Source organism: Oncorhynchus mykiss, chromosome 3 (genome assembly GCF_013265735.2).
Source record: "Oncorhynchus mykiss isolate Arlee chromosome 3, USDA_OmykA_1.1, whole genome shotgun sequence".
NCBI classification, from domain to species: domain Eukaryota; kingdom Metazoa; phylum Chordata; class Actinopteri; order Salmoniformes; family Salmonidae; genus Oncorhynchus; species Oncorhynchus mykiss.
Genome location: NC_048567.1, coordinates 64,501,553 through 64,524,183, shown reverse-complemented (window position 1 = coordinate 64,524,183; position 22,631 = coordinate 64,501,553). Strand labels below are relative to the sequence as shown.

General features: G+C 46.9%; 1 protein-coding gene across 2 annotated transcripts in view; it reads left to right on the top strand.

The window, feature by feature from the left end:
• Positions 1–22,631, top strand: part of LOC110520379 (ephrin type-A receptor 3) — a 155,777-nt gene that overhangs the window by 117,382 nt on the left and 15,764 nt on the right. For both annotated transcript variants that reach the window (XM_036974916.1, XM_036974917.1), the window contains exons 11-15: positions 3,884–4,069; positions 9,486–9,547; positions 15,057–15,266; positions 20,757–20,906; positions 21,496–21,689. In XM_036974916.1, the coding sequence (XP_036830811.1) occupies positions 3,884–4,069; positions 9,486–9,547; positions 15,057–15,266; positions 20,757–20,906; positions 21,496–21,689 (802 nt within the window). The remainder of the gene's footprint in view (positions 1–3,883; positions 4,070–9,485; positions 9,548–15,056; positions 15,267–20,756; positions 20,907–21,495; positions 21,690–22,631) is intronic.

The window sequence follows — 22,631 nt, the reverse complement described above, 5'->3', positions numbered from 1 at the left end:
CCCAGATGTCTTCAGCAGGAGTGTAGACATGAAGTTAATGCATTGTGATTCATGGGAATAGCAGTCAGTGTGAGAGCACATAGAGACATGCTACAACACAGGCAGCTGCACCATCTTACAGATGACCTGCACACATCAAAGACTAAGAAAGCGGAGTGAGAGTTTGTGTCATTAATCACAGCTCTTCCCTGCTCATCAGAAGAGTGGATGGAGGATGGAGGGTGGGGTAATACTGATCCTGGTGCTGGTCATCTCCGAGCCTATCCACTGGCCAACCACAGTCCAGCTCAGCCTAGCTCCAACCACAGCCCAGCTCAGCCTAGCTCCAACAACAGCCCAGCTCAGCCTAGATCTAACCGCAGCCCAGCTCAGTCTAGCTCCAACCACAGCCCAGCTCAGCCTAGCTCCAACAACAGCCCAGCTCAGCCTAGCTCCAACCACAGCCTTGCTCAGCCTAGCTCTAACCACAGCCCTGCTCAGTCTAGCTACAACCACAGCCTAGCTCCAAAAACAGCCCAGCTCAGCCTAGCTCCAACCACAGCCCAGCTCAGTCTAGCGACAACCACAGCCCAGCTCAGCCTAGCTACAACCACAGCCCAGCTCAGCCCAGCTCCAACCACTGCCCAGCTCAGCCTAGCTCCAACCACAGCCCAGCTCAGTCTAGCTACAACCACAGCCCAGCTCAGCCCAGCTCCAACCACTGCCCAGCTCAGCCTAGCTCCAACCACAGCCCAGCTCAGTCTAGCTCCAACCACAGCCTAGGTCAGCCTAGCTCCAACCACAGCCTTGCTCAGCCTAGCTCCAACCACAGCCCAGCTCAGTCTAGCTACAACCACAGCCTAGCTTCAACCACAGCCCAGCTCAGCCTAGCTCCAACAACAGTCCAGCTCAGCCTAGCTCCAACAACAGCCCAGCTCAGCCTAGCTCCAACTACAGCCCAGCTCATCCTAGGTCCAACCACAACCCAGCTCAGTCTAGCTCCAACTACAGCCCAGCTCAGCCTAGCTCCAACCACAGTCCAGCTCAGCCTAGCTCCAACCACAGCCTTGCTCAGCCTAGCTCCAACCACAGCCCAGCTCAGTCTAGCTACAACCACAGCCTAGCTTCAACCACAGCCCAGCGCAGTCTAGCTCCAACTTCAGTCCAGCTCAGCCTAGTTCCAACTACAGCCCAGCTCAGCCTAGCTCCAACTATAGTCCAGCTCAGCCTAGCTCCAACCACAGCCCAGCTCAGCCTAGCTCCAACTACAGCCCAGCTCAGCCTAGCTCCAACTACAGCCCAGCTCAGCCTAGCTCCAACCACAGCCCAGCTCAGTCTAGCTCCAACCCCAGCCCAGCTCGGCCTAGCTCCAACCACACCCCAGCTCAGCCTAGCTCCAACCACAGTCCAGCTCAGCCTAGCTCCAACCACAGCCTTGCTCAGCCTAGCTCCAACCACAGCCCAGCTCAGTCTAGCTACAACCACAGCCTAGCTTCAACCACAGCCCAGCGCAGTCTAGCTCCAACTTCAGTCCAGCTCAGCCTAGTTCCAACTACAGCCCAGCTCAGCCTAGCTCCAACTATAGTCCAGCTCAGCCTAGCTCCAACCACAGCCCAGCTCAGCCTAGCTCCAACTACAGCCCAGCTCAGCCTAGCTCCAACTACAGCCCAGCTCAGCCTAGCTCCAACCACAGCCCAGCTCAGTCTAGCTCCAACCCCAGCCCAGCTCGGCCTAGCTCCAACCACACCCCAGCTCAGCCTAGCTCCAACCACAGCCCAGCTCAGTCTAGCTACAACCACAGCCCAGCTCAGACTAGCTCCAACTACAGCCCAGCAAGCAGTGTGCTGCTCTCTTTAGACAGCCTGTAATTATTCAATGTCCTTCCAGACCCAATCTCAGGCCAGTACTTGCGTGTGTGTGTTTCTGACTTCGTACCAACCCTGTATCTCAGATCCGACTCCTCTATGGGAAATGATCATACAGGAGAAAGGGCATGGACCGGGTCCACATGTCTTAGCTGTGACATCACGGTCCTTCTTTGGCCAAGTCTCTGTCACCAGCTGTATCAGAGCAATGCTTGACCTCCTGTTCTGACTTTGAAGTGGTCTCTTTACCACAAAGCCCTGCCTAGGGAAACTATTCTCCAGAGAGCCTCTGTACCTCAGAGGGATACTACAGCTTGATCATACTGTATGTCATCACCATTCTGGAATGAGAATTTGTCAGCTCTGATAGCCTCTCAAAATGCTTTATATGATATGGAAAGTAGAGGGGGCATTTATAGACTGTGGCCAATGTAGTCAATGTTCAATTACTCATTGTTATCTCAGTGTGGGAGATGGATTTCAAGAAGGACATATGACTGCACATGCTAATATTGGCCAACCGTGTGTGTTTATGAAATTAGGCAAGAATTTCTGACTGGTCTGATCCAACTGAAATAAATGATAACAGTTATTCTGATGAAAAGTCATCAATACAAGCTTGTAACCTCAGGTACTTGGTTTCAGCTCCTCAGGTCCTAGGTGCCAGCCTCAGGTCCTAGGTGCCAGCGCCTCAGGGCCTTGGTGTCAGCTGCTCAGGTCCTAGGTGCCAGTGCCTCAGGTCATTGGTGTCAGTGCCTCAGGGCCTTGGTGTCAGCTGCTCAGGTCCTAGGCGCCAGTGCCTCAGGTCATCGGTGTCAGTGCCTCAGGGCCTTGGTGTCAGCTGCTCAGGTCCTAGGTGCCAGTGCCTCAGGTCAAATCAAATCAAATCAAATGTATTTATATAGCCATTCGTACATCAGCTGATATCTCAAAGTGCTGTACAGAAACCCAGCCTAAAACCCCAAACAGCAAGCAATGCAGGTGTAGAAGCACGGTAGCTAGGAAAAACTCCCTAGAAAGGCCAAAACCTAGGAAGAAACCTAGAGAGGAATCAGGCCATGTGGGGTGGCCAGTCCTCTTCTGGCTGTGCCGGGTGGAGATTATAACAGAACATGGCCAAGATGTTCAAATGTTTATAAATGACCAGCATGGTCCAATAATAATAAGGCAGAACAGTTGAAACTGGAGCAGCAGCACGGCCAGGTGGACTGGGGACAGCAAGGAGTCATCATGTCAGGTAGTCCTGAGGCATGGTCCTAGGGCTCAGGTCCTCCGAGAGAGAGAAAGAAAGAGAGAATTAGAGAGAGCATACTTAAATTCACACAGGACACCAAATAGGACAGGAGAAGTACTCCAGATATAACAAACTGACCCTAGCCCCCCGACACATAAACTACTGCAGCATAAATACTGGAGGCTGAGACAGGTCCTTGGCGCCAGCGCCTCAGGTTCTTTGTGTCAGCACCTCAGGTCCTTGGTGTCAGCACCTCAGGTCCTTGGTGTCAGCACCTCAGGTCCTTGGTGTCAGCACCTCAGGTCCTTGGTGTCAGCGCCTCAGGTTCTTTGTGTCAGCACCTCAGGTCCTTGGTGTCAGCACCTCAGGTCCTTGGTGTCAGCACCTCAGGTCCTTGGTGTCAGCACCTCAGGTCCTTGGTGTCAGCACCTCAGGTCCTTGGTGTCAGCGCCTCAGGTCCTTGGTGTCAGCGCCTCAGGTCCTTGGTGTCAGCGCCTCAGGTCCTTGGTGTCAGCTTCTCAGGTCCTTGGTGTCAATGCCTCAGGTCCTTGGTGTCAGCATCTCAGGTCCTTGGTGTCAATGCCTCAGGTCCTTGGTGTCAGCTTCTCAGGTCCTTGGTGTCAATGCCTCAGGTCCTTGGTGTCAGCACCTCAGGTCCTTGGTGTCAGCATCTCAGGTCCTTGGTGTCAGCACCTCAGGTCCTTGGTGTCAGCTTCTCAGGTCCATGGTGTCAATGCCTCAGGTCCTTGGTGTCAGAGAATGTGTGTGTTATTAACGCTCTGTGGGTATATTTGTGTTTTTGTAGGTGAGTTTGGGGAGGTGTGCAGCGGTCGTCTGCGTCTGCCCAGTAAGAAGGAGAACTGTGTGGCCATCAAGACTCTGAAGGCAGGATACACCGACAAACAGAGACGGGACTTCCTGTCTGAAGCGTCCATCATGGGACAGTTTGACCATCCAAACATCATCAGGCTGGAGGGAGTGGTCACCAGGAGTACGTACAGACCATATCTTACTATACAGTCAAAATGAGAGATAAACAACGTCTCACTCACTAAATCTTGGCGTGACATTTATTTATGAAGTAGGCTATGCCTCACGAATTCTGCCCAGAGAGAACCTTGGACAGAATGTGTCATTAGTTGTACACTGAACAATGCTATGAAGCTGGCCAACACCTTTACAAGAGAAGCCATTTTTATTGACTCATAATGGCTTGAATCTCACCAGATCAATGTCACCTGATCAAACAGGTCCTATATGTTTAAATCTTAGCCTCCCTCCCGAGGCTCCTTAACACAGCTAGTCTCACACACCAACACATTCTCAGTTCTCTTAAAGGAAATGACTTTGAAAAACAGTGAAATAATTGCTTTGACCTCTGGTCCACAATCAGAGCCGGTCTTCACTACACACGCGTGATCACACGCACATACACCCACATTACCATTATACTGCAGTTCTGGCTGTGTCGTTATACTGAAGAGTTCAACTTGTAAAATATCTCCCTCTACAACAGATGAACTGATCATTCCACAGGCAGGCCTGTTAAACTCACAGTAAAACTTTACAGAGGTTAGCCAGTTTAGGTCAACTTGACCAGCAAGCCAGAACAGATCTGTTTTAATGATGTTTCATATCCAGTTGTAGCCCAGCCATGGATTTCTGAATGATGATACAGTTGAATGTAGTTATACGATATCTATAATGATATGTTAAAAAATACATAAATGAGCTTGGTTGCCTTGAAGAAGTTCTATTTAAGTTCTGAATATTCATAAGGATTATGATATGGTCGCTGCTGCATTTTTTTGTTTGTTGCCGTGGAAACAAAAGGAAATCCTGTGTATTCTAGTTGACAGTTAGATAAAGCTACTGTGCCATGTGAAGACTGTCTCTCTGCATTATGACAGGACCAGTTATGTCAATGAAAACCCACTCAGACACAGTATGTTTCCCATTCATCTGGCTGTAAATAGAATCTGGACAGGAATGCAAAATGGCCTTTTATTTGTTCAAGGCTTCATCATATAGGGATTTTATTTGTCTCATAAATCTTACAGCACTCATTATTAAAGCCCTGAAGGTGAATAATACCAGGACTAATTGCAAATGACTGCGGTTTGTTTCTGTTTTTAGGACAGAACGAGGGGAGAGCATAGTAGTATGGGTGTGTGTGTGTGTGTGTGTGTGTGTGTGTGTGTGTGTGTGTGTGTGTGTGTGTTGGAGGGGTACTCTATGATTGAGAGCAGGCTCTTAGGATTTTGGTTGGCATGTGGGAACGGACACACACACACACACACACACACACACACACACACACACACACACACACACACACACACACACACACACACAGTCCTGTCTGTGGGTAGGGTGATTTATTAACCCAGTCCTGTTAATTCTTAATAATCCAGAGACTGTCACACCTCATTAACCCTGCTGCTTTTGGCTGCACCGCTAAGGGCTGCACGCACACACATACACACACACACACACACACACACACACACACACACACACACACACACACACACACACACACACACACACACACACACACACACACACACACACACACACACACCAGAGGAGCAGAGAGGAGAGGAGAGGAGAAAAAGGGGAGGAGGTTTAGGGAGTCTGTTTTATCTGAAACTATAAAGGGTCTTATAGAGGGGGGTGTTGGGCCAATCCATCAGGGTCTTATAGAGGGGGGGTGTTGGGCCAATCCATCAGGGTCTTATAGAGGGGGGGTGTTGGGCCAATCCATCAGGGTCTTATAGAGGGGGGTGTTGGGCCAATCCATCAGGATCTTATAGAGTTATAGAGGGGGGGGGGGGGGGGGTTGTTGGGCCAATCCATCAGGGTCTTATAGGGGGGGGGGGGGGGTGTTGGGCCAATCCATCAGGGTCTTATAGAGGGGGGTGTTGGGCCAATCCATCAGGGTCTAATAGAGGGGGGTGTTGGGCCAATCCATCATTGTCTTTTAGAGGGTGGGTGTTTAATTATGTCTATGGCTGTGTTTTGACCAGCAGACCTTCTTATTTGAAGGGAAAGTGCTGTTATTATCTAGATGAGTAGCAGGTTGGACTGTCAGTTAGTCAGCCCTTATCACTACATTGTCAAATCTAGACCTAGTTCATGAGATGGAATGAAAAAGGTGTCCTCACTCACTTTATTTTTACAGTTCCAGGGTTTGAAGTTCATGAGATTATTTTCTATAAATGGTGCCGGTACTCAATCCATCAGAAAATGAAAGCTGCTGGTTGTGGTTGAACCACTGCTCTGACCAAACCTAGTCTTGTTTTAGCTCACCATTTAAACGCAAGCAGTTTGTGAGGCAGCCAGTTTTATTAATTGACGTTTATTTTTCCAACGAGGGTTATAAATGTGTTTCTTTTTACAGCAGGGTCCATCATCCCCTTCCTCTGACAGATCTGTAAATGAGTTCTGCGTTGCCAGATGTGGAGTTTCACTTTGAAACATTTACAACATGCATGACGGAGAGGGGGGAGAGAAGGAGGTGGAGAGAGGAAGATGGGGAGGGTGTGGGAGAGTTATAGATAAAGAGAGAAAGTGAGAAATAAAGAGTGAGGGAGGGAGGATGAAGAGGGGGAAGCCATAACCATCTGACACAAACCTGTCGTGACAGCATTGCTGTTCATTTGACTACGGCTGACTTGAAGTAATTTCCCCCCTCGTTTCTACCGGTTCTAAACCTGCTCTCCTCTCCTCTGGTCTCCTCTCCTCTCCTCTGGTCTCCTCTCCTCTGGTCTCCTCTCCTCTGGTCTCATCTCCTCTGCTTTCCTCTAGTCTCCTCTCCTCTGCTCTCCTCTGGTTTCCTCTCCTCTCCTCTTCTCTGGTCTCCTCTAGTCTCCTCTGGCCTCCTCTAGTCTCCTCTGGTCTCCTCTTCTTCTCTGGTCTCCTCTCCTCTCCTCTGGTCTCCTCTAGTCTCCTCTCCTCTTCTCTGGTCTCCTCTGGTAACCTCTCCTCTGCTCTACTCTCCTCGGGTCTCCTCTCCTCTGCTCTCCTATGGTCTCCTCAACTCTCTACTGGTCTCCTCTAGTCTCCTCTGGTCTCCTCTAGTCTCCTCTGGTCTCCTCTTCTTCTCTGGTCTCCTCTGGTCTCCTCTAGTCTCCTCTCCTCTTCTCTGGTCTCCTCTTCTCTCCTCTGGTCTCCTCTGGTCTCCTCTTCTTCTCTGGTCTCCTCTGGTCTCCTCTAGTCTCCTCTCCTCTTCTCTGGTCTCCTCTCCTCTTCTCTGATCTCCTCTGGTCTCCTCTAGTCTCCTCTCCTCTTCTCTGGTCTCCTCTAGTCTCCTCTCCTCTTCTCTGGTCTCCTCTGGTCTCCTCTTCTTCTCTGCTCTCCTCTGGTCTCCTATAGTCTCCTCTGGTCTCCTCCAGTCTCCTCTGGTCTCCTTTAGTCTCCTCTGGTCTCCTCTAGTCTCCTCTGGTCTCCTCTAGTCTCCTCTGGTCTCCTCTTCTTCTCTGCTCTCCTCTGGTCTCCTCTAGTCTCCTCTGGTCTCCTCTAGTCTCCTCTGGTCTCCTCTAGTCTCCTCTGGTCTCCTCTAGTCTCCTCTGGTCTCCTCTTCTTCTCTGGTCTCCTCTCCTCTCCTCTGGTCTCCTCTTCTTCTCTGGTCTCCTCTCCTCTCCTCTGGTCTCCTCTTCTTCTCTGGTCTCCTCTCCGCTGGTCTCCTCTAGTCTCCTCTCCTCTTCTCTGGTCTCCTCTGGTCTCCTCTTCTTCTCTGGTCTCCTCTGGTCTCCTCTAGTCTCCTCTGGTCTCCTCTAGTCTCCTCTGGTCTCCTCTTCTTCTCTGGTCTCCTCTCCTCTGGTCTCCTCTTCTTCTCTGGTGTCCTCTCCTCTCCTCTGGTCTCCTCTTCTTCTCTGGTCTCCTCTCCTCTCCTCTAGTCTCCTCTGGTCTCCTCTTCTTCTCTGGTCTCCTCTCCTCTCCTCTGGTCTCCTCTTCTTCTCTGGTCTCCTCTCCTCTCCTCTGGTCTCATCTTCTTCTCTGGTCTCCTCTCCTCTCCTCTAGTCTCCTCTGGTCTCCTCTTCTTCTCTGGTCTCCTCTCCTCTCCTCTGGTATCCTCTAGTCTCCTCTCCTCTTCTCTGGTCTCCTCTGGTTTCCTCTTCTTCTCTAGCTCTCCTATGGTCTCCTCAACTCTCTACTGGTCTCCTCTCCTCTGCTCTCCTCTCCTCCGGTCTACTCTGGTCTCCTCTGCTCTCCTCTCCTCTGGTCTCCTTCCCTCTGGTCTCCTCTCCTCTGCTCTCCTCTCCTCTGGTCTCCTCTCCTCTGCTCTCCTCTCCTCGCCTCTCTTCTGTTTTCCTCTCCTCTCCTCTGCTCTGCTCTCCTCTGCTGTCCTCTCCTCTGGTCTCCTCTCCTCTGGTCTCCTCTCATCTGGTCTCCTCTCCTCTGGTCTCCTCTCCTCTGCTCTCCTCTCCTCGCCTCTCTTCTGGTTTCCTCTCTTCTGGGTTCCTCTCCTCTCCTCTGGTCTCCTCTCCTCTGCTGTCCTCTCCTCTGGTCTCCTCTCCTCTGCTGTCCTCTCTTCTGGTTTCCTCTCCTCTCCTCTGGTCTCCTCTCCTCTGCTGTCCTCTCTTCTGGTTTCCTCTCCTCTCCTCTGGTCTCCTCTCCTCTGCTGTCCTCTCTTCTGGTTTCCTCTCCTTTCCTCTGGTTTCCTCTCTTCTGGTTTCCTCTCCTCTCCTCTGGTCTCCTCTCTTCTGGTTTCCTCTCCTCTCCTCTGGTCTCCTCTTCTGGTTTCCTCTCCTCTCCTCTGGTCTCCTCTCTTCTGGTTTCCTCTCCTCTCCTCTGGTCTCCTCTCTTCTGGTTTCCTCTCCTCTCCTCTGGTCTCCTCTCTTCTGGTTTCCTCTCCTCTCCTCTGGTCTCCTCTCCTCTCCTCTGGTCTCCTCTCCTCTGGTCTCCTCTCCTCTCCTCTGGTCTCCTCTCCTCTGGTCTCCTCTCCTCTGGTCTCCTCTCCTCTCCTCTGGTCTCCTCTCCTCTCCTCTCTTCTGGTCTCCTCTCCTCTCCTCTGGTCTCCTCTCCTCTGGTCTCCTCTCCTCTGCTCTCCTCTCCTCGCGTCTCTTCTGGTTTCCTCTCCTCTCTTCTGGTCTAGTGAATCAGGGCCAGATGATAACAATCCAGATTTATAGTAACTGTTTCTGCTGCTGCAATAAAGATGTTTCTCTGACAGGTGACCCAGAGGACCTGTACATTCAGCCCTACATGGGCCCTTTCATCCGGCTAGAGGATGTGTGTGTGTGTGTGTGTGTGTGTGTGTGTGTGTGTGTGTGTGTGTGTGTGTGTGTGTGTGTGTGTGTGTGTGTGTGTGTGTGTGTGTGTGTGTATGCGTGCATGTGCGTAAATGTGTTTTGCCATATATGAAAAATGGTCTAACCTGGTGGTTTCTCTTCTCTCTTCAGGTAAACCTGTGATGATAGTAACTGAATACATGGAGAACGGATCCTTGGACAGTTTTCTGAGAGTGAGTTTAAAACTTTACTCAGCTAAAATAAACATATCTTTACCCTGCCTTCGTGTTTTCCACGCCATACAACAGTACACTCTTAGAAAAAGGTGCTAAGTTGAACCATACAGGGTTCTTTGGTTTGTCCCCATAGAGGAACCCTTTTTAGTACTGAGTAGAACCCTTTACAGAGGGTTCTATATATAACCCTCTATGTTTATTTTTTATTTCACATTTATTTAACCAGGTAGGCTAGTTGAGAGCAAGTTGAGTTGAACAACACAGAGTTACACATGGAATAAACAAACATGCAGTCAATAATACAAATAATACAATAGAACAGTGTGTGAAAATTAGGTAAGATAAGGGAGGTAAGGCAATAAATAGACCACCGTGGTGAAATAATTACAATATACCAATTAAACACTGGAGTGATAGATGTGCAGAAGATTAGTGTGCAAGTAGAGATACTGGGGTCCAAAGGAGAAAAATAAATTAAATAAATAACAGTATGGGGGATGAAGTAGTTGGATGGGCTGTATACAGATGGGCTATGAACAGGTGCAGTGATCTGTGAGCTGCTCTGACAGCTGGTGCTTAAAGTTAGTGTGGGAGATATGAGTCTCCAGCTTCAGTGATTTTTGCAGTTCGTTCCAGTCATTGGCAGCAGAGAACTGGAAGGAAAGGCGGGCAATGGAGGAATTGACTTTGGGGGTGACCAGTGAGATATACCTGCTGGAGCGCGTGCTACGGGTGACTGCTGCTATGGTGACCAGTGAGCTGAGATAAGGTGTGACTTTACCTAGCATAGACTTATAGATGACATGGAGCCAGTTGGTTTGGCGACGAATATGAAGCGAGGGCCAGCCAACGGGAGCATACAGGTCGCAGTGGTGGGTAGTATATGGGGCTTTGGTGACAAAATGGATGGCACTGTGATAGACTGCATCCAATTTGCTGAGTAGAGTGTTGGAGGCAATTTTGTAAATGATAGGATAGTCAGTTTTACGAGGGTATGTTTGGCAGTGAAGGATGCTTTGTTGCGAAATAGGAAGCCGATTCTAGATTTAATTTTGGATTGGAGATGCTTAATGTGAGTCTGGAAGGAAAGTTTACAGTCTAACCAGACTCCTAGGCATTTGTAGTTGTCCACATATTCTAAGTCAGAACCGTCCAGAGTAGTGATGCTGGATGGGCGGGAAGGTGTGGGCATCGGTTGAAGAGCATGCATTTAGTTGTACTGCATTTAAGAGCAGTTGGAGGCCACGGAAGGAGAGTTGTATGGCATTGAAGCTCATCTGGAGGTTAGTTAACACAGTGTCCAAAGAAGGGCCAGAAGTATACAGAATGGTGTCGTCTGCGTAGAGGTGATTAGAGAATCAACAACAGCAAGAGCAACATCATTGATGTATACAGAGAAAAGAGTCAGCCCGAGGATTGAACCCTGTGACACCCCTATAGAGACTGCCAGAGGTCCGGACCTATAGAGACTGCCAGAGGCCCTCCGATTTGACACACTGAACTCTGTCTGAGAAGTAGTTGGTGAACCAGGTGAGGCAGTCTTTTGCAAAACCAAGGCTGTTGAGTCTGGCGATAAGAATGTGGTGATTCACAGAGTCGAAAGCCTTGGCCAGGTCGATGAATACAGCTGCACAGTATTGTCTCTTATCGATGGTGGTTATGATATCGTTTAGGACCTTGAGCGTGGCTGAGGTGCACCCATGACCAGCTCGGAAACCAGATTCCATAGTGGAGAAGGTACGGTGCGATTCGAAATGGTCTGTGATGTGTTTGTTAACTTGGCTTTCGAAGAAAGGCAGGGTAGGATAGATTTAGGTCTGTAGCAGTTTGGGTCTAGAGTGTCTCCCCCTTTGAAGAGGGGGATGACCGCAGCAGCTTTCCAATCTTTGGGGATCTCAGACGATACGAAAGAGAGGTTGAACGGGCTAGTAATGGGGTTGCAACAATTTTGGAAAGAGAGGGTCTAGATTGTCTAGCCCGGCTGATTTCTAGTGGTCCAGATTAGTGGTGCAGCTCTTTCAGAACATCAGCGATTTGGAATTGGGTGAAAGAGAAATGGGGGTGGCTTGGGCAAGTTGCTGTGAGGGGTGCAGGGCTGTTGACCGGGGTAGGGGTAGCCAGGTGGAAAGTATGGCCAGCTGTAGAAAAATACTTATGTAAGGTTCTTCCAGGAACCCTGAACCCCAATGATGGTCCTGCCTGGAACCATCTATGAAGGGTTTGTCGTGTGTTTGGCTATGCCGGATTGAGTGATATGACATGCTATTCTATAAAATAATTTCTCCGTAATTAATATTACTTGATTGAGCTAATCAGGTAAATGTAATTAACTAGAGATTCGTGCACCACAAAATAATATTTACAGAGCTGTTATCTTCCGAATAAACTCTTAAAGACCTAGTAATATTTGACATCAATAGCAGTCAATATTAATCATCATCTTAATTCAGTCTCATCTGAAAGTTGTAAATTCTTAGTTATCTGCACGAACCCTGGCTAACAAGTTGAATCAGCAATGCAAAATTGGGTTTAATTATTTATTTACTAAATACCTAACTAATCACACAGAATTACACATACACATATTTAAATCATAACTTGATGACAAATTATGTCATAAAGGAAAACGTCCCTAGCGGGCAGAACAGATATGACAGCTGGTTACACAAAAGAAAAGGGGCTGGGTTTGAGTGAAACAGCGGGAAGACTGAGGAACAAAGGGGGAAGCTGTGCCATCGTAAATACAGTATCTTATGCATTCTAAATTACCGCCCATTTGGAAAAGGAAAATGCAATAATGGTAGATGGAAGGCAGTGTTGCCCAACCAAGTCCTTTGTCCTTTGAAGAATGTCTCTGCTGGTAAATTGAATACGTTGTAGTAACGTTGTTGTGTGGTAGAGGGAAACACTCTGTCTGTTCCTTCCTAATCCTCGTTTGCAGCGGCTGTTGCTAACTCAATGGCTAGGATGTATCACTTCTGTAGTGAATAAGGGTTCAAAGTTCATACCATTCGCAACCAAAGCTCACGCTGATGTTGACTTCGGTCTGTAGTTATTATCTGCACCATTCTGACATCGGACCGTCGTCCTCACGTCCTCGGAACAGGAGGTTATATTGTCGTCAAGGGCTTATATAGCAGGGGAGAGGAGGGCGTGTTTGAAAGGTTTTCTAGCCCATGTCCCTTCACAGGGGCGGGCCACTGATTGAACAGAGCCATATCTTATGAAAACCCAAATCTCACATTTTAGAAGCTAAAATCACATTTCATCCCATCACGAATAATTTCATAGTCAAACATTTAAATTGAACAATAATTCCATGTGAATCCGATAACTCTGATGTGTATACTTTCCACTGTAGAGTTTATGTCATCATATCATTGATGAGAATGTCTCAGAAGACAACCGAACTGTCATCATATTCATTAAGTACCACCCCATATGTTCCATTGGTCGGATTACCAGAATGTAGTTAATTTTCCCCCACCTACTGATGTTCCCAGAATCTCTATATTAACCAAGGGTTTTTCAAATGTAACATCAGTAGGGTAAAGAGAGGAAAAAGGGGGGAAGAGGTATATATGACTGTCATAAACCTACCCCCAGGCCAACGTCATGACAGGTTCTACCAAAAAACATTTTATCATCTCAAGGTTATTCGTAGAACCATCTATGAAGGGTTCTACTGAGAACCATTTTGTCTTTTGAGGGTTCTTCCTAGAACTAGCATTCTAATTGTGTTATTTATGACAATACTTATAGCATAAGGCCTTTCTTTGAGGGCCTAGTTACAGTGTGCTCCACAATTACTGGCACCCCTGACTGGTAATGCACAAACAATACTTAAAAAAATATAAACATTATAATTATAGAGATATACTCAAAATACCAACAGATGAGAAATACTGTACTTTATTAATGTTTCAATGGAACGCACCAAAATAATTAATTGATTTAATAAAAAATCTATGCCCTCCAAATGAAGATTTCACAATTAATGGCACCCTTAAAGATTTTTGTAAATAGCATCTACCAAAATTAAACCAGGAATTCAAATCCTTAACCTTGTCAAACATTACAGGAAAAGACTCCACGCTGTTATCCTTACCGGAGGTGGTTGCACTAGTACTAAATGAGGAGTGCCAATAATTAAGCCCTCATCCTCCACATACGACACCCGTTCTGCCAGTCACATTCTGTTAAAGGTCCCCAAAGCACGCACATCCCCGGGTCGCTCCTCTTTTCAGTTCGCTGCAGCTAACGACTGGAACGAGCTGCAAAAAACACTCAAACTGGACAGTTTTATCTTAATCTCTTCATTCAAAGACTCAAATCATGGACACTCTTACTGACAGTTGTGGCTACTTTGTGTGATGTATTGTTGTCTCTACCTTGCCCTTTGTGCTGTTGACTGTGCCCAATAATGTTTGTACCATGTTTTATTCTCCTACTATGTTGTGTTGCTACCATGCTGTGTTGTCATATGTTGCTGCCTTGCTATGTTGTCTTAGGTCTGTCTTTATGTAGTGTTGTGTTGTCTCTATTGTCGTGATGTGTGTTTTGTCCTATATTTATATATGTATCTTTTTGAATGTTTTATCCCCCGTCCCCGCAGGAGGCCTTTTGCCTTTTGGTTGGCCATCATTGTAAATAAGAATTTGTCCATAATTGACTTGCCTAGTTAAATAAAGGTTAATTAAAAAATATATTAAAATATTACCTTTTTTTCTGAGAGGGTAGCTAACCAGAGACTCTGGCTTACTGAAATTAACCAACGTTAGAACAACATTAAATCAACATGACCAGACAGGAGTGTGTGTGCGTGTAGGACCCATTTTTAGAAGTTTTCCACATGTGCCTGTGTGTCTGCACAGCATCCCTTCTGATAGAAAAGGGAGTAGCTGCAACCTTTTCCAGCTATTTCCTCTGGCCGAGGAGTGGCCTGGCTTTTATCACTGGGAACTGTCATACCACGCACACACACACACACACACACACACACACACACACACACACACACACACACTACACAGTCATCCCTCTCCTCCACACCACTTTACTGTGCCTCATGTTTGTGTTATGACTATATGACTGTAGCAGCTTTGATCCGACTCAGCCTGTCTCTACCAGGTGGTCTGGGCTTTATATAGTGCCCTAGAAAATACCATCTATTTAGTCAAAGACTCTGGCATGGTATTGTCAGGCCTATTTGGTTGTGGAGATGAGGATTGTACAATTCACATTGAAATGACCAAGTTAATGTCAGAGGTGATTTGAAAGGTTAATGTCATTGGTTTGAATGTTAATATATGAATGTCCCGCTGTATTTTTTTAAACAGAAAGGTCATATTCATTCTGTTTATCAATCCAGTCTCATTTGTTTTAGAGATATGACATTACTCTTGTGATTGATTCTATCTCTGTTTCTCCTACTCTCCTCTCTCTCTCTTTCTCTCCCTTCCCCTTCTCTCTTCAACCCTCTTCCTCCTCTGCCTCCCCCTTACAGAAACACGATGCCCAGTTTACTGGTATCCAGTTGGTGGGCATGCTGCGTGGCATTGCGTCGGGCATGAAGTACCTGTCTGACATGGGCTACGTCCACAGAGACCTGGCCGCCCGCAACATTCTGGTCAACAGCAACCTGGTGTGTAAGGTGTCTGACTTCGGCCTGTCCAGAGTCCTGGAGGACGACCCAGAGGCTGCTTACACCACGCGGGTAAGACATGGTGGTCAGGTTTATCAATGAGGACAGATGGGTTTAATAGTTGTTTTGTCTTAGAGATAGGATAGTATGCACAGCAAATGTGCAAGTGTTAAAATCTCGCTTTAATGTAAAAAGTGAGTGTTACATCTGAGTGTCGATTCTAGTGGGGTTAACAGCAATGAGATTGAAATTGACACCAAATGCATTAAATAGATGAAGTGTTATTTGAATCACAGTGGAATCAACACTGCATGGTGTTGTTACTCGACTGTGATTCCTGTTAACTCTCGGAGTGAAAAAGATGTGAGACGGTCACTAGTGCTTTGTTGCAGGTAGATTTGTACTTTTCAAACACACTTAGGCAGTCACTTGGTATAGGCTTGAGGACTAGAAGTTGTGGAACGCAACAACCGTGTCTCTGTCACTAGCAAATACAGTAATGGGTGGGTATCTCTCACATTCACATGAAAGGAATGCTGGGAAATATGCAAATAAGGATTTACAACCTCCAATGTTAACCCCCCCCCCCAAAAAGAAAATATATAATAATGTGTAATGTAACACTACATCTGTTAATCCCTAACACAAAACAAGTGTAACAGCATCAACTCTAATAAAGTCTTAATTTAAGTTAGAATTTGCAACACCCATGGTGTTAGGGGCCAACACTCTATGGGTGTTAGTTTGTGAACATTTTAAAAAGTGTTAGTTTAACACTATTTCTGTTGGTCACATATAATATCTAAAAATGTGTTAAGTTTTACACTGGGTGTTAATATTCTGATCTCAAATTTGCTGTGTGGGATGGGAGTCTGCCATGTACTGTAAGAACCCCCGTTGTCCATAATTCTGCTGTCTAATAGTGAGTGGACAGGTTTCTGTGGACAGAGAGAATGGTTATCACTGTCAGACAGCTAAGCTGACCGACCTCTGTCTCAGCTTTACACAAAAGGGCATCTCCTCCACACAGCAAATTTGAGATCAGAATGTTTTAACACCCACAGTGCTAAATCTAACCCTTTCTTAGTGTGTATATGTGACCCACCGAAATAGTATTAAACTAACACCAAGTGAGTGCCTTAGTGAATCTTTTTTCATAAAACATATTATTTATGACAATAGATAAAACATTTTAATAATACCATACCTCGACAGCCTAGTTTTTACCCTAACACAGTGGTCTGAAACTCCTGGTTTGCAGGCCACATCGGCAAGTCATATTATGCTGGCTTGCAAAGTGTTATATAATTCTAATCGGAATTCAGCCAGAGTTCCAACATTTGGAACTTTTAATCACCTTCAATCTGCTGTTAGAATGACTGCCAAGGTAGGGAAGATTGATAAATGAGACTACCTAAACCATCTAAACTGGAACAACCATCTCAATAATGAGTTAAATAAGTCGAACCACTTACAGATTGGATTAATTTAGAAAAATGTATGTTATGTATCTTTATGTAGTATAAGATCAATGTATCAATCAATGTTCATGCAGAAACATAGATATTAAACAAACTATTCTAAAAAGCAATCCGCAACAAAGCATGCTGGGAAATATGATGAGGCCCCTGCCATATCTACGTAAATTAACTAAAGTAAAATAACTTTAAACAGTCAAGGAGCAGCAACACCACCACCTTGTTAACACTTCGCCAGGTGGTGTCAATTTCAACCCTGTTAACCCCACTAGAATCAGCACTGTAACACTCACAACACTTTTTACCTCAACACCAAGCTTTTAACACCCACAAATTTGCTGTGTATCTCTCACTCCCTTTATGTTGCTCTATCTCCCCCTCGCCAGCACTCTCTGTGAATACATGCTGTCCATGAGACAAATCACCTCATATGTCACACACACACGTGCACTAACACACACACCGACACACAAACGTCTAGCCTCTCAGCAGTGTGGAGTGGGACAGCCAGCACATAAATAAAATCAGGGTGAGATAACGCCAACATAAATGTTTGTGTTCTCCTGAAGGATCATGGGAAAGGAATGACAAACATAGTAGATAAGTAAAATCAAGAGGGCTTTGTATCCAACCTATCACCATAACAGTGTGTGGTGTGTGTGTGTGTGTGTGTGTGTGTGTGGGGGGGGTCACCTTGTGGCCTGACATTAGTATACAATGCTCTAAAAACTGCTTTAGACCCCCATGTTAAATAAACACTCACCAGCTTTTACTTCACTCCCACAAACTCATGACCTAAAATATGCTAATAGACTTCCCCCAGTGTGTCACTAGTAATAGAGCTGAGTTCTCATCCACTCTACAGTTATGAATCTATCAGACCCAGCAGGCCGTTGTCTCTCCCTCCCTCTTCTGTCAGACCACTATGCTGTTCTGTCAGGCACCCTGTCTGTCTGTTTCTGAGTGGTGTCATACTGTACCTTCATTAGTCCTTGCTCTCCTGAGGATGTTTGATGTACACTCACCAGGGATTCAAGAGACAGAAGTGGATTTATTTATTTGTGTGTTTGTGCTCGAGTGTGTGCGTGCGTGCGTGTGTGCACATCCGTGTGTGGTGTGTGTGTGTGGTCCTGCATGCATGTGTGACATCACTAGGGCCGAACTCCCTGCCATCGAGGACCTCTGTATCAGGCAGTGACAGAGGATGGCCCGAAAAATTGGCCCGAAAAACAGCCATCCAAGCTATAGACCATCCGGTAAACGGTACCGGAGAATCGGCTCTTGGACCAACAGGTCTAAATACCCATAAGACTGCTAAATAGTTAATTAACTGGTTACACAGACTATGCTGACCCTATCTTGCACTGACTTTGTGCACACTCACAAGACTATACACTGAGTATACAAAACATTGGGAAAACTTGCTCTTTCCACAACAGACTGACCAGGTGAATCTAGGTGAACGCTATGATCTCTTATTGATGTCACTTGTTAAATCCACTTCAATCAATGTAGATGAAGGGGAGGAGACAGGTTAAATAAGGATTTTTATGCCTCGAGACAGTTGAGACATGGATTGTGTATGTGTGCCATTCAGAGGGTGAAAGAAAATGTAAGTGCCTTTGAACGGGGGTTTGGTAGTAGGTGCCAGGCTCACTGGTTTGCGTCAAGAACTGCAAAGCTGCTGGGTTTTTCACACTCAACAGTTTCTCGTGTGTATCAAGAATGGTCCACCACCCAAATGACATCCAGACAGCATTGGAGTCAACATGGGCCAGCATCCCTGTGGAACGTTTTCGACACCTTGTAGAGTCCATGCCTCGACGAATTGAGACGGTTGTGAGGGCAAAAGCGGAGGGTGCAACTCAATATTAGGAAGGTGTGCTTAATGTTTTGTATAGCCTAATAAGCAACTAATTCTAAAACACTGAGCAATATTGACATTTTCTAAATTACAAATGACATGATCCTCCGCTGGACTAGATTAAAAAGAATACTGAACCGTCCCTTGAACCGTCCCCATTATCCTCCAGGTAACCATGATGTACATGTTGATCCGTCCCTAATTATTATCTATCCTAATGCCTAGTCACTTTACCCTACCTTTATGTACATATCTACCTCAAATACCTCGTACCCCTGCACATTGATCTGGTACTGGTACTCCCTATATACAGCTTCATTGTTTTGTTAATATTTTTTTTTGTATTATTATTATTGAACTCTGCATCGTTGCGAAGGTCTCGTTGGGAAGGTCTCGTTGGGAAAGTCTCGTTGGTAAAGTCTCGTTGGGAAGGTCTCGTTGGGAAAGTCTCGTTGGGAAGGTCTCGTTGGGAAAGTCTCGTTGGTAAAGTCTCGTTGGGAAGGTCTCGTTGGTAAAGTCTTGTTGGGAAGGTCTCGTTGGTAAAGTCTCATTGGGAAGGTCTCGTTGGGAAAGTCTCGTTGGGAAAGTCTCATTGGGAAGGTCTCGTTGGTAAAGTCTCGTTGGGAAGGTCTCGTTGGTAAAGTCTCGTTGGGAAGGTCTCGTTGGTAAAGTCTCGTTGGGAAGGTCTCGTTGGTAAAGTCTTGTTGGGAAGGTCTCATTGGGAAAGTCTCGTTGGGAAGGTCTCGTTGGTAAAGTCTCGTTGGGAAGGTCTCGTTGGGAACGTCTCGTTGGGAAGGCCTCATTGGTAAAGTCTCGTTGGGAAGGTCTCATTGGTAAAGTCTCGTTGGGAAGGTCTCATTGGTAAAGTCTCGTTGGGAAGGTCTCGTTGGTAAAGTCTCGTTGGGAAGGTCTCGCTGGTAAAGTCTCATTGGGAAGGTCTCGTTGGTAAAGTCTCGTTGGGAAGGTCTCGCTGGTAAAGTCTCGTTGGGAAGGTCTCGTTGGAAAAGTCTTGTTGGGAAAGTCTCGTTGGTAAAGTCTCGTTAGGAAAGTCTCGTTGGGAAGATCTCATTGGGATGGTCTCGTTGGGATGGTCTCGTTGGTAAAGTATCATTGGGAAGGTCTCATTGATAAAGTCTCGTTGGGAAGGTCTCATTGGTAAAGTATCGTTGGGAAGGTCTTGTTGGTAAAGTCTCGTTGGGAAGGTCTTGTTGGTAAAGTCTCGTTGGGAAGGTCTCATTGATAAAGTCTCGTTGGGAAGGTCTTGTTGGTAATGTCTCGTTGGGAAGGTCTTGTTGGTAAAGTCTCGTTGGGAAGGTCTTGTTGGTAAAGTCTCGTTGGGAAGGTCTTGTTGGTAAAGTATCGTTGGGAAAGTCTCGTTGACAAGGGCTCATTGGTAAAGTATCGTTGGGAAGGTCTCATTGATAAAGTCTCGTTGGGAAGGTCTTGTTGGTAAAGTCTCATTGGGAAGGTCTTGTTGGTAAAGTCTCGTTGGGAATGTCTCGTTGAGAAGGTCTCATTGGTAAAGTATCGTTGGTAAAGTCTCGTTGGGAAGGTGTCGTTGGTAAAGTCTCGTTGGGACGGTCTCGTTGGGAAAGTCTACACCCGTTTTATCTCGGCGTATGTGACAAATAAAATTTGATATGATTTGATTTGTGAGGGCAGAAGTGGTTTGTTTTCTGAGGGCTGTGTGTTTAGAGAGAGCTGGCCAGGAGTTGTGTAACTTGGCCAGGAGGTCGTTAGCTTTGGCTCCTCTCCTCTTTTCTTCTCTCTGTGCTTTTCTTTTCCTCTCCTCTGTTGGCATGACGCAGGCTAAGCCTTGAGTAAGTTCAGCAGCCCCCTGAGGGTAGACACCGAGCAGGAGAAACACAGGGTCAGCCTACAGGCCCCCTGTCTACCTCTCTCTCTACCTTTATTCCTCTATCCCCTTTTCCCTCTCCCCCAGGATAAAACAGGGGAGATGGAACAAATGGAACAAGGCCCTGCAGTTCTGGAGGCTGGGGCTAGGACCTAGACCCCTCTCCCATATCTCTTTCCCTCCCTCTTTATATCCATTTTCAGGTCAAACATAACCTAAAGCAAGTCATGAAGTTGGCTAAATGTATTTCTCCTTCTATTTCAGGATACCTTGTCATCCATTGTTACTTGAAACAAATGACGTTATCTGTTCTTCCCCCCCCCCCCCTCTCTCTCTCTCTCTCTCTCTCTCTCTGTCTCTCTCAGGGAGGTAAGATCCCTATCAGGTGGACAGCTCCAGAAGCTATCTCCTACAGGAAGTTCACCTCGGCCAGCGACGCCTGGAGCTACGGCATCGTGCTCTGGGAAGTGATGTCATACGGGGAGCGGCCTTACTGGGAGATGTCCAATCAGGACGTGAGTACACAGCTGTCGCCAAGAAGACCTAATGAACTTCCTGCTGAGAGAGGAAATGATGCGTAGAGTGACCAGGTGGTGGACCGAGCCTGAGGCCTGATGGCCTGGACAAGGAATACAGCTCTAGCACCAGAGTTGACACACACGCACGCACACACACACACCCCACAAAAATGCATCATTGTCACTTGAGCACTAGCGCCCAGAGAGAGAGAGAGAGCAAGAGAGAGAGAGGGAGGGAATTGAGAGGGAGGGCTTCTATTATGAGCAGATGCACAGTCAGCACTTCTGCCAGTACAGTACTGTCTCACTGCCAACTCTCCAACTCCCCTGGACTATAATAACACCTCCATCTCTACCACCCACTGACACACTGTACTACCTCCTCCTATAGACTGTCCTGCTGCACACCTAATTATCTCTCTGGCGCTCTCTCTCCCCCTCCTCTCTCTCCCCCTCTTCTCTCTCTCCCTCTCTATCTCTAACGCTCTCTCTCACGCGCTCTCGCGCTCTCTCTCAAGCTCCCTATCTTTCCCCTTCCTCTCTCCCCCCTCTCTCTCCCTCTCTATTTCTCCCTTTATCCCTCCAGGTTATCAAAGCAGTAGATGAGGGCTACAGACTGCCTCCTCCTATGGACTGTCCTGCTACTCTGTACCAGCTGATGTTGGACTGCTGGCAGAAGGAGAGGAACAACAGACCCAAGTTCGAACAGATCGTCAGCATCCTGGATAAACTCATTCGCAACCCTGGGAGCCTGAAGATCACAGCCAACACCTCACCCAGGTACTATAAACATCTACACATCATGCTCTCAACCCTGACCTCTGACCCGTGAACCTTAACCAAATCCTGGCAACCAACCCATCATCCAGGTACTATACACAGAGACAGGGTTTTATGGGATATCCACCATAAGATCTAAACTTAACAGCTAGCCATACTTTGTTGTTTTAGTGTCAGTCTTTCTCATCCACTCAACCCCCAAACACCTGCCTCTCTAACTTACAGTTGTACCTCTCTGCTCCTCTCCCAATGCACCTGCCCCCCTAAATCACAGCTGCTCCTCTCTGCTCCTCTCCCAAACACCTGCCCCTTTAACTTACAGTTGTACCTCTCTGCTCCTCTCCCAAACACCTGCCCCTCTAACTTACAGTTGTACCTCTCTGCTCCTCTCCCAATGCACCAGCCCCCCTAAATCACAGCTGCTCCTCTCTGCTCATCTCCCAAACACCTGGCTCTTTCCTCCCCTTAACAACTAATCACTGCACCTGACTCATTACCCCTCTCCCACGCACCTGGCTCAATACAGATTGACATCGAACATATTCACTCCCCACGCGTTATATCCACTCCCCACGCGTTATCCAAGGCATTATGGGTCACGGCACATCCTGCTCATTAGTGACAGCAGTGACAGGAAACACTGTCCTCCACCCTGGGACTCGTTTATCCTTCCCTCGCTTTCAGTTTCTCTATCACACGCTTCCCCTTCTGCTGGCCTTCAATATTACTGACGCTGTCTCTACCTCGCCGTCCAGCCAAGGTGCAAGACCTTGGTGGATCTATTAAAGATATAAACCACATTGAATCACATAAGATATCAACCCCATATTATAATAGAGACCTCATAGAAGGTGCTCCTCCACCTCTGTGAATGTCTTAGGACTTGATAGTGGTGTATAGGCCTATAGGGGAGTGTTGTATGTACAGTATTATGGGACAGAC